This window comes from Paramormyrops kingsleyae, chromosome 24, assembly GCF_048594095.1.
Source record: "Paramormyrops kingsleyae isolate MSU_618 chromosome 24, PKINGS_0.4, whole genome shotgun sequence".
Taxonomy (NCBI): domain Eukaryota; kingdom Metazoa; phylum Chordata; class Actinopteri; order Osteoglossiformes; family Mormyridae; genus Paramormyrops; species Paramormyrops kingsleyae.
Window position 1 is genome coordinate 9,119,572 of NC_132820.1, and position 15,592 is coordinate 9,135,163.

Consider the following 15,592-nt stretch of genomic DNA (forward strand, 5'->3'; position numbering starts at 1 on the left):
CTCTGGTCACATGACAAGTGTGTGTCTGCGTGTGTTTTTCTGTCTGTCCATCTCCTACGTTTACTGAGTAGTCAGCAGTGGTATTTATGGTTTTGCCAATGATGCTGTATCAAGTTTATTTATCTAACTGTGGCCCAGCTGAGCCAACAACCAGCACCAGGGCACCATAACTTCATTATAAGTGATCCATCTGTTTTTAATTACAGTTTATGCAGTCAGGTCCCCTGGTGACCCATGGGAGGCTTAGCACACACAGCTGATCCACCATGAGGCAATCACTTGGCAGGTCTGCTGCTGGATCACGTGGGCTGTATGTATTTGGGCTGTGGGAAGAGACCAACTCTGGAAGTGAGAACGGGGGGGAGAATATATGGTCAAACCTGATGGACTGTCAATACACACAAATGTTACACCCCCCCCCACCCCCAACTCTGTAATGGAGGTGGTTTGAGCTGTTCACTGACCCCTGTTAAAGTGCATTGAGGGGGTAATTGCAATTAATGCTATCATTAATTTATTAATATGCCCCATAGTTAAAAACACACAAGTCTTCAGTCGTCCTTCTTCATTTCCACTAGTACCAAGTTACCATTGAGTTAAATGATAATTCTTTTTTTTAATCTAGCATACAACTTTTTTCTTTTTGAGAAAGCAGGGTCATACAATCACTGGAGCATTTGGTTATGACAGACCTTGCTCAAAGACTTAATGAAATAATTTTGCTGACCTTGGGATTTGAACCAACAACCTTCTGATAAGTACAGGGCCCTGATGTGCTAAGAATATTTTGTATTATATCTATGGGATACCAGCTGATTGGTGGGCACTGGGCCTGTAAGAAGCAACACGTCTGATGAAGGGATTCGCGGTAGATGAGATTCCAGTTCATCTCTTGGTCACAGACTTGCACAATCACACCCTATTGGCAGTTAAATAAATGACAGAATAACATGACAATGATTGGATTCCTAACACCTTGTCATCCATATTGGGCCCAGTGATGAAGTGTCTGTCTATAGAAAATGAGCCATGGTGACATAGAAAATGAATTACCTTCCAGATGAAAAGAACACACATTTGTTCTGCCTCAGAAAACACAGGGGCGTGTAATTCTATAAATTACTCATACAAACAATGACAACATCCTCACATTCTTATATAAGTGTTTTTTTGAGCTAAAGGGCAACTGTGGTCAACTCCCAGCAGAATCTAACTGATCTAAGAGGCATAGATGTGCTTAGGTGGACTTTAAACCAAATGTGGCACATGATCTTGTGAAGCTGTTATTATGACTTGACTAATAGTTAAACATTAGTAGAATGGGTTGATTGGCAGGCAGGGAATATTTCCTTGTTAATTTTATTCCACATTACACGTCAGTGTATATATGTTTGCCCTGTAATGAACTGACCTCTTGTCAAGGGTGTTTCCTTGTCATTTGCCCTAAGAGATAGCCTCACCCTGGATGGTGCAGGGGTATATTTCTTTATAATGGTTAATTTTGTCGGCAATATAGCCACACTAAGTATGACAATATGAAAGAATACAAAACAAGTTTCGTGTTTTCGGCCTCCCACCACCAGAGGCGCTGTAATAATCGACAACTAAGGTCGGAAGGTCGCCTCCTTATTACGTCGTACGCATCCCACATTGCATCTAAAATACATAATAATCGCTACAAGTAAGCACAATAAAATCAAAACACGGAATCTCTTTGAGAATACAGAACAAACATGGGACGGGAATCGAGGTGAGTTGGGTGGATTATAATCTAGTGGGGGAAATTAGCCGCAGTATTTTTGCTGTTTTTTGAGAAGCTAATTGGCTAGCTTTTAGATAAGACTTTATTTAGGCCACGCATTGAGGAAAGTTTCATTGCTAGCTGTCTAAATTACCGCTGTGTGAATGGACAAAGTTGTCAGTATTATCGCCATATATGTTTGTCGAGGTGTAAACATGCTAATCGCGTTATAAAACTAGCGGGCTTGCTAACAGCGTGTTTCCACACATTGGACGTGTGCGCTCCCATTTCTATGGGTTTAAGTTACGTTGACCTGGTACTTCTGTATACGTCTGATTTTAATTCTTCAGGGGTTGTGACACAATTGGAGTAGACACTGAAGTAACTGCTCCTTGTTCAGTTTGGGGGAAAAAAAGACGTGATGGCATAAATGCCGCCCATATGGGCATCGCGTTTTGGGCTGCATCATATGTCTTATAATGCAATGGAAACATAACACAATGCAGATACATCAATGTTTACATGCGGCACATCGTATGTAAACATAAGTTTAACTTTTTTAAAACATAATCCAATTACTTGATTTACATGCAGTATTTGACTCAAGCTTTTTACATAGTCAGCATTTTGATTTTTCGTTCGTCAGATGCCAGATCGTTTTTGTGTAACCGGCGTAAAAGTGCAGTCCCGTTTTTCAGGCATTACCGGAAACGGTCAGCCTCGCGGGGCCGCTCGGGAAGCCGATCGAAAAGCCGCTCTCCGGACAAGCGATCCAAGCGTGATGACCGCGGCAGCTCTCGCAACCGCGAACGGGACCGAAGTCGCCGGGATCGGTCCCGGAGTAGGGACCGGCGCCGCTCACGCTCCAGGGACAGGAAGCGTCCTAGGTAAGCCATCCAAAAAAGGGAATGGGTGATGCTCTATTGTAGAAGTAATCCTTGTTACTACTAACTTGTGTAGTTTGGAGAAGCATCAGGATTTCGCTTGACCCCAATGCTTAATCATTAAACTCCTAAACAGATGTCCAGGAATGCTGCTTTTTCTGTTCCAGGCGCTCCAGGAGCCGAGAGAGGCGGCGGTCTCGAAGTCGTGAACGCAGGCGGTCTACCAGCAGGGGCCGGGGTCGTAGGTCGCGGTCTGCAACCCCTACTCGGAGCAGGAAGAGTGACAACAGGTAAGATGTTTGACTTTGCCGTAATCTGATGGGTTTTATAAAGAGTGTATGTGTGTCTCTCTGAGCAATTTAATATAGCAGGGGATCTCCTGAGACATAATGTTTCTAACTTGTCTGTTGCACGCATTTGGAAAGTAAAGTATGATAAACATTAGGATTTTACAATCTTATTCGAATTCCCCTGTCTCCTATGAGTCTGGTTCCCCCCAAGGTTTCTTCCTTTTAGGAATCTAGGGAGTTGTTCCCTCACGGGGGGTTTTGGGCGGGCATTCTCTGAATGTAATGTTGTGAAAATGCGGTATATGGAATTGAATTGAATAAGCTTTACAAATCTTGTTTACGCTGTTTTTCTTGTAATAATTTTATATGTAAATGTCATTTTTATTAATGCAGATTATTTTTTTTCCTGGAACAGATCAAAGAGTAAAGAGAAGTCAGACACCACAGAGCAATCGGTAGAAAAGAAGAAAATAAAAGAGGAGAAAGAGGAAGAAAAAGTCGAGGATGTGAGTGCCCCACCCAACTAGGGCACCTTCCCCTTAAAATAGTCTGATACCCCACCATGTTGGGCATGTCGTTTATAAAGGACCCTTGCTGACCACATGGGTGTTTCTCAATTTGCGTACTTGTGTACCCATTTTATTGCCAAAGACCAGTTCCAATACTCAAGAACAGAAGTACAGAGGACTGTAGAAATCCCCAGATGTTGTTCTTTCCCTGCCCCAAATATCAAGGATGCATCGGTTGCATCCTTGCTGAATGAGACCAATCCCATAATTCATTGAGCCCCAAGCTCGTTCTTGGAAGGCAAGTTAGCAAGACCGCTCTTGCCAAGACCACAAGTACGATCTTTGCATTCTTAGTATTGAGAAACATCACGTGTCTACAGCTCAGATCACAGCAGAAATGGGACAGTTTGCCTTTCCTTTAGTGGGAAAAAATGGCTACATCTGTCTGAAACCCACTGTCCTGCTGTTCCATGCCTTTGTGTGTAAGGTCACTAGCGGCGACTTGCTACGCAGTACGAAATTTCCGGGTCCTTGATGGACCTGTACTCTTCAGAGGTAGTAGAAGCTTAATGGCCGACAGCAGGTGCAGATGGACACATTGTTACCGCCAGGAAAAGGTGGCAGAAGAAAGCGGTTTGTGTTCTTTGTTTCCTGTAGCAAGACTTCGATCAGAACAAGCTGGAGGAGGAGATGAGGAAGAGGAAGGAGCGGGTGGAGAAGTGGAGGGAGGAGCAGCGGAAGAAGGCGATGGAGAACATCGGGGAGCTGAAGAAGGAGCTGGAGGAGATGAAGCAGGGCAAGAAGTGGAGTCTGGAAGATGACGACGGTGAGGGCAACATTCTGCAGTTAAACCTTTCTCTTGTATATTTTGGAAAGTCCGTCCATATTTCACTTGGTCATTACCATCTGCAGCAGTTTGAAATTTAGACCAGCCTGATTAATGGAGGATTACTGTAGAGGAAAAGAAGTGCAAAGTTATTTCCTTGCAATCCCGAAGTTCCGGGGGACAGCTTCCTTCTCCGTTTTGAGAAGTTGTGGGAGATGAGCACCACAAGTCCACTGTTTGTTCTTGTATTTTCAGAAGTCGTCTACTCAATCAGGGCAGTTGGTCCAGATTTTGTCCCAGAGTGTGGTGTAAAGTGGATGTCGGCCCACAAATCCATGTTATGCGCATCTTTTTCCCAATTCTGTACTGGATCAATTCCAGTTCATTTTACTGTGCTTCGTAACTTTATCATTGCTTATTGTTGATATCCAGGAAACAAATCATGTATTTCGAATATTTCATATTGGCAGGGACATGAAAAACCATGAAAAAACACGTCTCAGAAACTGCTTTACAAAATAAATGTAAAATAATTAAATGAGACATCTTAGTGCCACAAATAGAAACCCACCTTTACACAGCCGTCAGTGAACGGTTTTAAAGGGACTTGCGTGAATGGTCAGTGAGGTAAATTTGTCAGTGTCAACAAGATGCAAACTAATATCGCTCTTTATTTGTAATTAATGTTGATGTTTGTTAGCTATCAACGTTAAGTTTTTACAATTAGTGATATAAAGTAATGCATACAAATGACCATCATGAGTGCAAATGTTAACTAGTGCAAATATAAATACTAATTAAATTGACGACTTTGTAAAAACTCGTTGATGGTCAATTAAATGTCAGACACGATCAGTAAACAGGCAAGAATTCAAATTCAAATCAAATTCAGAAAACTTTATTTGTCCCTGAGGGGCAATTTAAAAGGCATAGAGGAGCAGCGCACACACCTAAGTTGTAATTTTTATCACAACAGATGACACAATAGACCACAATGAACTATGAACAATAATAAATGACTTTAAATACAGAGGCAATAAGGTGCATGATGTTGAAAGTGGAAAAAATGAGAAGTGAGAGAGACTCAGATCTAAGGAGGTCTGGATTGGAGGGGGAGGTGGGAGTGTGAGAGGTGGTAATGGTGGGTTTGGGGGGGTGTCATGAGTTCAAAAGAGGGACAGCTTTAGGAATAAAGGTGCCCCTCCTCCTCTGTGTCCTGCAACCGGGACATCGGAGCCGACGTTTGGAGGAGAGTCACTCAAAGGCAGAGCTCAGTGGGTGTGAGGGGTCATTAATGGGAGTATTCCATCTATAGTGATGAGTCACAATCGTCAAAAAGTGGTTGTGTGCATTTTCCGTCTGACAGTGATGATACACATTTTGCCGAAAGATCTCATTAAAACCCAGGACCTAACTATGCTGGAATTTTCCTAGACGACGACGAGGAAGCTTCAGCTCCTCCAGAGCCAGAAGAGGAGCAAGAGAAGAGCGTGGAAGTAGCCGTGCCCATGGAGGTGCCGGAAGAAGAGGAGCTTGACCCCCTGGATGCCTACATGGAGGAGGTGAAGGAGGAGGTGAAGAAGTTCAACATGGGGACCATGAAGGGAGCCAATGACAAGGTGAGTGGCTCTTCATGATTCCGGCTGTTTTATGTGCCATGATGTGACGCTCGAGCGGTAAATCTCTTATCTCCTTGTTCTCTTAAACAGAAGGGAGGCATGACGGTGACCAAGGTGTTGACGGTGGTCACCACCAAGAAAGCGCCAAACACCACCAAGAAGAAGGGCGAGCTGATGGAGAATGACCAAGATGCCATGGAGGTGTTTTAATTTTGATAGTTGAAGTGTTTGTGACCAACTCATTTGCTGTATGTCATCGTCATGTGTTAATGCCGTGTGTCTTAATTAGTTCTTTGGTTATCTTCATCCGTGTCCAGTACTCCTCCGAAGAAGAGGAGGTCGATCTGCAGACAGCTCTGACAGGCTATCAGACTAAGCAGAGGAAGGTTCTGGAGCCAGTAGACCATCAGAAGATCGAGTATGAACCCTACCGCAAGAACTTCTATGTTGAGGTGCCAGACCTGGCCAAGATGACACAAGAAGGTATGATAATGCCTTTTCACCACCTCCTTACTGGTGTTGCTTGCTTGAGTTGTGCTTGCAGCTTGTAGTTTTACATGTTCCTGTTTGTTCTGCTTGGACTTGGTCGCAAAGGAGCTGAACGCATTTGCTTGAAGGATGTACTCCTGGGACGTGTCACCTGATGGTTATCACTCACCAATCCACATCCTATATATTGAATAGTTACTGCCTACTTTGCTGAGTAATGCAACTTTTAGAGTGCATCTGAGGTTATCATTTGTTTAGAATTAATATATGGAACACACGGGTTTTTTGTTCCTTTGAGAAACACACCTGGAGTTCAGATACATTGTCTTAATCTCTTTTGTATCTTTTTTTTCATGCCACAGAGGTCAATGTGTACAGGTTGGAGCTGGAAGGGATCACCGTTAAGGGCAAAGGCTGTCCCAAACCTATCAAGACATGGGTGCAGTGTGGCATCTCCATGAAGATTTTATCTGCGCTTAAAAAGTGAGCGAGCAGCCAATCAGGCAGACTCCCTGCTGACCGTAATTACCAGTGACATTTGCCTTATGCCTCCCATAGCAAAAGTGTGCTTTTGTGATACGAGCGTTTCCAGAGCAATCTAACTGCTATTTCACTGTTGTCTGATGATGCTTTTAACCAACAGAACCTGTTTCGTGCGCATGGTTTGCTCTTTGGTTTGATAAATCCTGGAGCTCGTAGTACTTGAATGGGTGACTTTTCTGGCGTCCCTCCCGCCTACCCAGTGTGTAATAGCTGCCACTCTCCTGACAGGCACAGCTACGAAAAACCGACACCCATCCAGGCCCAGGCCATCCCAGCCATCATGTCCGGTCGGGACCTGATCGGCATCGCCAAGACGGGCAGCGGGAAGACCATCGCCTTCCTCCTGCCTATGTTTCGTCACATCCTGGACCAGAGGCCCCTGGAGGAGTCCGAAGGTCCCATAGGTGAGGCTCTTTGCCGGGGTTCCGCCCCTGAGGAATCCCTTTTACACCAAAAAGAGGAGGCTTTTGCAATTCAAGTAAAACTTTATTGTTTCAAAATATGCAGACGTGCGTTGAAACAGAAAGGTGTCCGGGACTTTAAGAATGGCCTTACACATAAGACAAACATAAGACAGCATTAAACAGGAATTGGTGAGTGAAAGTGAGAATGGATGCGTGAGAATGGATGAGTGAACGATGAATGGGTAATGACCCCAATTTGGATGTTTTGGTCATATTAATTTCTTTGTCCTGGTTGCTACAGCATATCTACAATTGGAATGTGTCCTTCACATTGGTGGTACTTTCTGCCTGATCTGATTACAGCCTCATTTCTGTTTGATTTTGTTGTGTGCCGCTTCTGGTTACCTGAGGCACCCCTGAACAAAAGCTCTGCATCGCGGTGTCTGTATTTAAATGTGTTTTAAAAAGTTGAGATGCTTCCTGCTAAAAGTGGCGATTATCCAGACAGGGGGCCTTTTAAAGTAATGCTTCACCTCTTGCCATAGCTGTGATCATGACCCCTACCAGAGAGCTGGCTCTGCAGATCACCAAGGAGTGCAAGAAATTCTCCAAACCTCTGGGGCTGAGAGTGGTCTGCGTCTACGGTGGCACCGGGATTAGTGAGCAGGTACCAGAGACCTCGTCAGTCAACCCATTGAAATTCACCGGGTTTTTTTTTTTACTGATCCTGGTTAAGCGATAAGTGTTACTGATTTAAAGTGTTGACGTGATGGTTAAACGGAAGCACTTAGCAGACACTTATGTTACGACCCTGTCTAAGGTCCCCAACACACACACACACACACACACACACACACACACAAAAAATATGGGAGTCACCTTCTACTCACACCAGAGGGAACAGGCGAAATCATAGCCCAGAGCAGTCAAAACGAAACCAAGCGACAAACCCAAGGGGCGAGTGAAATGAGCAATCCAATACACAAAATAGGGTTTGATCACAATACAGGCAGGTCTAATACAGTAGGTGAGCACCCACTGCAGTTTTCTTGTCCATAATCCAGTTAAGTAACTGGACATGTTGCAGTGGTGCCTCTGCCTCTACGGTACAGCATCTTCGCCTTCACGTAATCTTTTTTCCAGTAGTGCTGTGGTTCAAGCATATAACCACCTGTCATTTAATAAATTTAACGAATAATTCCAGTTTAGAACTGGCTGGGTGCATGATCCCCTCCCCCCGATCTCATGTCTCTCTTCCGTCCATGTTGGGGGTTTAGATTGCCGAGCTGAAGCGAGGAGCCGAGATCATTGTGTGCACACCAGGGCGGATGATTGACATGTTAGGCGCAAACAGCGGTAAGTGTGAAACGTAGACGACGGCGCAGTAACATTTTCAGACTTTCGTAATGTGGGAATTAAGGAATTCTCTCGTAAGTTGTCCGGACGGGTGTCAAAGCTGTAGTATCTATTCAGACAGCCGTAGTGGCTCTCCAAATATCTGTCTGTCGATCACATGTTCATGTGAGTGATTCAAAAATGAGACCAGAAGCAAATCTGGAAGTCAACCGAGTGCGGTGATGTGTACAGCTGTTTACCTGGACTCATGCTGTTGTGGTCTGGTCCGGCTAAAGTGTGACCATTGGTTGGGCGCCGGGAGGGCTTGCGTTTCCGTATCTGCATGGGTGTCCTTTCAAGTTTTACTTGGAATCCAGAGTGTTGGCAGTGATGTGCGTTGTGTCCCAAAGCCTCAAATGGCATGAGCGATGACTTGAAAGGCAGTCCTTCCCGCTTCAGCAAGAGGAAGGGCACAGAGAATCTATTTTTATTTACTTCTAATAAGACGAATCTAATAAGTAGATCTAAAAAGAACAATTGTATTTCTTTAGTAAGAAATTAATAAAAAAAAAATAATAATAAAGAATTCTCACTAATGCTGCACTCATCTAAATATTTTTTCGGCGTTTCATGGATGCTTGCATTGCACTTTTTAACGTGCGAGTGGCTTACTTGAAATTGTAAAATCGAGATTTTTATATTTACATAAAATATTTATTTGTGTGTATTTCAATTAAACGTCAATAGTTATACAAAGCCAGAACGGTTTGGAATATGGAAAAAGGCTAATTCCACAACTTGATGCATAAGATGGCCTCTCGTACGGTTTGTTCATCTGCTTTAAACGTTTTCAGTCAATACACATATGGATTTGAAGGACACTGTGTAGATGCTGGAAAACAAAAGGCCACACTTGGAGTTGGGTTAAGCGACTTGAGCGGCCAGTGAGAAGTTATTTGACGAGACTTTTACGTCTTTTATTCTTAGAGCCTCAAATTCTGAATAGATGAACTAAATGGCTACTACAGCTTAAATGAGATTGAATTAAATTGTCATGCAGTGCATGGAACTTTATCTGTGAGTCAAGTCACGACTGCTTACTAAACTGTTGACGTTATTTGACCACTTTGGGGAACACCCTCAAGACTATTGAAGTGTTCCTGAAGATTTAATCCGCCAAAGGTAGGTGGAGAATGAACATTGCTTCCCCCTAGTGGCCGTCTTTAGAGGCGTAAGTCACCTGTATCTCTCAGCACTGCACATGTAAGGAAGCTCACCTGTATGCTACACTCAAACACAAGATGCAAGTTTTTAGAGAAGTATGCATAAGATCTGGACATTTAATTTGATTAGAGTACTTCCGCGGTGGTTCAAAGATTTCGTGGTTTAAATCCTTTGGTTAGGTAGTTTTAAACTTCACATAAGGCTGCTGACCAGGTGTTAGCTGGAACTCATGGTTAATTTCCTTCCACACATGCGTGGTAATCTTTATGTTTTTCTTGTAGGTGAAAAGGCGGTCAGAAAATGATTGATGTGGCGCCGTCTCACACTTTTGTTTTTAATGTGATATGGCTGTTTCCTTACTTTTACAGGTTCTCCGTGCCTCTGAGATGGTACGCAAGATGAGAAAAGCAATAAGGCCACAATGCATAAACCTTAAAGGATACTGAGAGAAAATGCTATAGGCTTTGTGTATGGAAGATGGATGAGCTGGTAGAAATAGCTGTATAATGCCTGTTGACTGTTTGTGTCTGTATATGAACTTTCTACTCCTCTTCCAGAAGATTAATGGCTGTCTGATTCTGTGCCTGGATGTCTAGGTCGAGTGACAAACCTTCGCAGAGTCACGTATGTGGTTCTGGATGAAGCAGACAGAATGTTTGACATGGGGTTCGAACCACAGGTGGGTACTGTCCTCCTCGCTTGCAATTCCCCATTGGGGTACTTTTCCACTGCGACAGGTACAGTTCTTTTCGTACTTCAAAAAAAAAAGTACCATAAGTACGGTACTACTTGTGTTGGTTTTCCATTGGTGTAAAAACCGGTACCAGCGCTGAATGACAATCGCAACACGAGGCGGGATGTTTTGTGCCGAATTAGAAAAATGGCTGTAGTATATTATAGGGCTGGGGAATATTACTACTAGCATCGCAAGTTATGCACAACATTTTAATTCTCTCATAGGAAACAAGATTTAGCTAGTGCTAAGTTCGTTAAAAGTTTACCTTCGCTGCTTTTGCACGAGTGCGGCATGCATTCTCCGAGACAATATAATCATTTTCACCCTTGCTGTGATGTGCCATCCACATCTTCTTCAATCTGTTATTCTGACCAAACCACAATAAAAGCTTGGGACTCTTCATTTGTCTGTAATTCCATTGTTCCCACTCCAAAGTACCAAAAAATCCCAGCTGATTTGGTACTTTTGGTACTGGTACCTAACCGGGAATCAATGGAAAGAAGAAAGTGCCAAATTTTTACTACCAAATGTATGTTAGCTAGTTCAATGGAACAGCTAACAGAAGACAGCAGACCTTACGTTCATGAGAGCCTTCATGTGCACCAGTCGTTTAGGTACCGTAACTCTAAAAAGCTGAATGTTTTCATCAAAGGCACTTTTGCCATGTGAATTACCTTCCCGGAGCAAACGTTTGACAGGGTGTCTCCATCGTTTCCAGGTGATGCGCATCGTTGATAACATCCGGCCCGACAGGCAGACTGTCATGTTCTCCGCCACGTTCCCCCGAGCTATGGAGGCTCTCGCTCGTAGGATCCTGTCCAAACCCGTCGAGGTGCAAGTCGGGGGCCGCAGTGTCGTGTGCTCCGACGTTGAACAGCATGTGGTAAGGTTTCCGGGGGAACACTGGTACTGTCCAGTGTAGGAACGTGCAATATTTGTTGGGCTGTGGTGGTTTCTTCACGCCAGTGATTTTGAAAGTGAGTCTTGAATGTTTGAAGTTTTCCTAAGTGTATGTCCTGCCTTACCTAGATTGTGATTGAGGAGGAGAACAAGTTTCTGAAGCTGCTAGAGATCCTTGGCCACTACCAAGAGAAGGGCTCAGTCATCATCTTTGTGGACAAGCAGGAGCATGCAGATGCTCTGCTCAAAGACCTGATGAAGGCCTCATACCCCTGCATGTCTCTCCATGGAGGTTAGGTCACTCTGTTATTTCATCCCAGTGGTGTGATCCACAGGCTCTAGCAACTGTATTTTAATTAGTTGACCCTTTTAATCCAAAGCCGCTAATAATCCACTAGTATATTGTGGAAATACAGCTCTGCCATTGTTATTAATTCCGAGCTAATTGCTTAACAGAAATCCAGCTCGTAATCCACTATGCTGCTGACCGCTAAGCCATAGCTTGGTGATTTTTTTTTCTTTTTAATTTTTCTTTTCCGCTTGGTAGATTCTATTATTTTGCCAAAGGCTACGGTGGAAATTGGCGTAAAAGAGAAAATGGTGTGTAATGTAATGAAGCCGACTCTCGCTTCATTTCTCAGGAATCGACCAGTATGACAGGGACAGTATCATCAATGACTTCAAAAACGGGGCATGCCGGCTGATGGTGGCCACGTCTGTGGCGGCCCGAGGCCTGGATGTCAAGCAGCTTATCTTGGTGATCAACTACAACTGCCCTAACCACTACGAGGACTATGTACACCGAGCTGGGCGGACTGGTAGAGCAGGGAACAAAGTGAGTGTGGTGCCTGGGGTTCTAGATCAGGGTCCTGGTGTGTCAGACCACGATGGCCACAGGTTTTGGTCATTTAGACTCCTTTTGATGTCTTAGTACTAAGTGACCTATGATCAGTCACGGGTCTTTATAGACAAAAGATAGAGTATGTACTTGTTATTTTCAACTATAAGTTGTACAGGACTATAGCCTGGGAGGACTGGCCTGCTATCCATGCTGCATGATGTATCTTGCATTCCCATGTTCCTTTGTGTCTCGGATCAGAGCACCGAACTTTCAGTGAAAATGAAGGTGAGTGATGAAGATTATTGTATTCTGTTCAGGGCTACGCATACACGTTCATCACAGAGGAGCAGGTCCGGTACGCTGGGGACATCATTAAAGCTCTGGAGCTCTCTGGATCCACTGTGCCCCCTGATCTGGAACAGCTGTGGTTGAACTTCAGAGATCAGCAGAAAGCCGTAAGAGGATGACGCTCAAAACACTGAAATGGATGGATTTGTGCTTCATTTGGGTCTTGATTTAGCATGAATTAGACTATTTATTCAGCTCTTTGTTCCGTTTAACCCCTTCGTCTTTATGGGCTACATTCTAACTTCACCGAATGCCCCAACCACCCTTTTCCTTTGCAGTGTGAATCAACAAAGACACTTGCCATTATTCCAGATCAGTTCTCAAGCATGCTTTCAATTTGCTGTCTTACATCAAGCAATCTGACACCCTTCCTCCGCGATTGTCCTTAGGAGGGCAAGAGCATCAAAAGCAGCAGCGGATTCTCCGGGAAGGGGTTCAAATTCGACGAAACGGAGCATGCCCTAGCCAACGAGAGAAAGAAGTTGCAGAAAGCTGCTCTGGGTCTGCAAGACTCTGACGATGAAGACACAGCTCTGGATGTAAGGCCTTTGGCATTTTATCAGGCTTATGGTTCTGGTGCAGTTGCTAAAGACTGAAAAATTCTTTAAGGGTTCATAGTTACATGCACTTAGCCATCTCTTGTGTATTACCGCGAGTTTATTTTTTGTTGCAGATTGACGAGCAGATTGAAAGCATGTTCAACTCCAAGAAGCGCGTGAAGGACCTGTCCGCTCCAGGAGGGGGTGGCGGAGGTGGTGCCGGGGGTACAGCTGGCGCAACAGCCGCGGCAGGCCTTCTGGCTGGAATTGCCATGCCATCTGCAGGAAACATCCAGAAGCTGGAGCTTGCTAAGAAGCTGGCGATCAAGATCAATGCTCAAAAGAACTTGGGCGCTGAAGCTCAGGTGACTCCATATTGTGGTACAAAGGCTATCAAACATGTCTAGTTCCTGTGTAGATGCAGTGGCTGGATGATCATACTGATGTGTGTGTGTGTTCCTGGCAGGATGTGATGCAGCAGGCTACCAATGCCATTCTTCGTGGAGGGACCATCATGGCTCCCTCCGTTTCGGCTAAAACTATCGCCGAGCAGCTGGCAGAGAAGATCAATGCTAAGCTCAACTACATTCCAGTGGAGAAGATGGAGGAGGAAAGGCAGATTGCCGAACAGACAGAAACCATCAAACGATATGAAGAAGAGCTGGAGATCAATGACTTTCCACAGGTGAGGCGCTCTGCTTAAAAGTTACCTCAGCTGACCAACAGCGACGCTGTCGACCAGCTTGTGCTCAACCTCTGTAGAATATCAGGTCAAGTTCTTCCTCGATCACTTTCCTTCCAAAATTTGCTTGGCCTCTTGTCATCTAAATTGCATGGTTTTATCCTTTGGAGCAGTTCTCAAGCTACATGTCTGAATGGTATGCTTAGTCTACTACAGGAAAGAAGTCCCTCATAACATTTCTTTGTTCACTGGTCCTTTTTGAATAAGGGGTTGAGCCCATGTGGTGTCTGGTTTCTTGTGCAGACGGCCCGGTGGAAGGTCACCTCCAAAGAGGCCCTGCAGAGGATTGGCGAGTATTCAGAGGCAGCCATTACCATCAGAGGAACCTACTTCCCACCTGGCAAAGAACCTAAGGAGGGAGAACGCAAGATCTACCTGGCCATCGAGAGTGAGTCCCTTAAAGATGTTTACTGCTAGTCACAGATTTTTGAATATTCTGGTCAGTGTTACAACACCTTTATGTCCATGTTTTCAACATAACTTTGTGCCTAAAATGTTCTGCTTTGTTAGGTGCCAATGAACTGGCTGTACAGAAGGCAAAGGCGGAAATCACCAGACTTATTAAAGAGGAGCTCATCCGATTGGTAAGTCTTACGACACCAAAATAATATCTAAACAAAATACATTCTAATCCGACTTAAAGAAACTGTTTGACTGCCCCCGTTTCCCCATTAATGCTTATTTTTGTTAATTTCAGCAAAACTCCTACCAGCCAACCAGCAAAGGAAGATACAAGGTCTTGTAGCGAGAGTATCAGAGCAGAAGATATGGGCAATTGTGGCTGCTGTTTGTCTTGCATTGGCTCCAAAGTTATTTCTGAGTATGTTTTAGATTATTTTTTAATATTACAGTGCTTCTACACAGTTGTTTTTTTGGTTGAGCAACCTCTTTTTACATTCACATCAGGTGTATTGATTGTTCCCACTTGATTCTCTACCAAACCCTCTTTTCTCCTCTTTCATCTTTGTTAATAGATGATAAAAGTCTTGACAGAGGTATCAGATATGTACAGAATATCAGCAGTTGGATTCCTATAACCAAGTACACCAACACAAGCATAGTTTGCCATTTAGACTTACTGGTGGGTTTTTCAGTTTTTTTTTAAAGGGGCCTTTTGCATAGCTACATCTCTGATCTGTTTGTAAGATTTGTTAGATTTTATTTTTATTGATTTCTAAAGAATACCCAGACTGATTTAGATATAGTGGTCCCAGTGTCATTTACAAAAAAAACTGTAAAACTCTTCCCTGTTTTGTCTTAAAACAAAAGAGGATCATCCTATGAATGGTGTACTGTTTTTATGCTGTTTCCAGTAATAAAAAATGTCCACCCCAGTGAAATAAAAGATTTGTTTACATTTTTATTTGTAAATTTTTATATTCTGCTAAATAAGTTTTTGGTGTATCTGATGGCTGGAATAACATATTTAGTTTTGTTTTCTAAGGTGGATAGTCACAACAACCTGAAGAAGACTAACAACATAGTCGTTAGAAACTGCGATTTATGCAAATAATGAAACTTTTCATCAACGCCGTGGTTCACAAAGCGCACAAGGGACATGGGCGAAGGCTGACCACATCTGATTTCTTGTGCCACAAAATATTTTAACGCGTATGACAGTC

At 43.7% G+C, this 15,592-nt stretch overlaps 1 protein-coding gene across 1 annotated transcript; it reads left to right on the top strand.

Moving 5' to 3' along the window:
- The first annotated feature begins 1,582 nt into the window (after nucleotides 1-1,582).
- Nucleotides 1,583-15,327, top strand: ddx46 (DEAD (Asp-Glu-Ala-Asp) box polypeptide 46). Its single transcript, XM_023844980.2, has 23 exons — nucleotides 1,583-1,750; nucleotides 2,440-2,628; nucleotides 2,793-2,915; nucleotides 3,331-3,421; nucleotides 4,082-4,250; nucleotides 5,685-5,869; nucleotides 5,960-6,070; nucleotides 6,187-6,352; nucleotides 6,721-6,841; nucleotides 7,130-7,305; nucleotides 7,851-7,972; nucleotides 8,583-8,661; nucleotides 10,461-10,543; nucleotides 11,319-11,483; nucleotides 11,630-11,792; nucleotides 12,142-12,335; nucleotides 12,659-12,796; nucleotides 13,079-13,228; nucleotides 13,363-13,593; nucleotides 13,695-13,913; nucleotides 14,214-14,358; nucleotides 14,481-14,554; nucleotides 14,668-15,327. Exons 1-23 carry the CDS (start codon nucleotides 1,734-1,736, stop codon nucleotides 14,713-14,715), a joined length of 3,159 nt encoding a protein of 1,052 aa, XP_023700748.1. The 5' UTR covers nucleotides 1,583-1,733; the 3' UTR covers nucleotides 14,716-15,327.
- The last annotated feature ends 265 nt before the right edge of the window (nucleotides 15,328-15,592 follow it).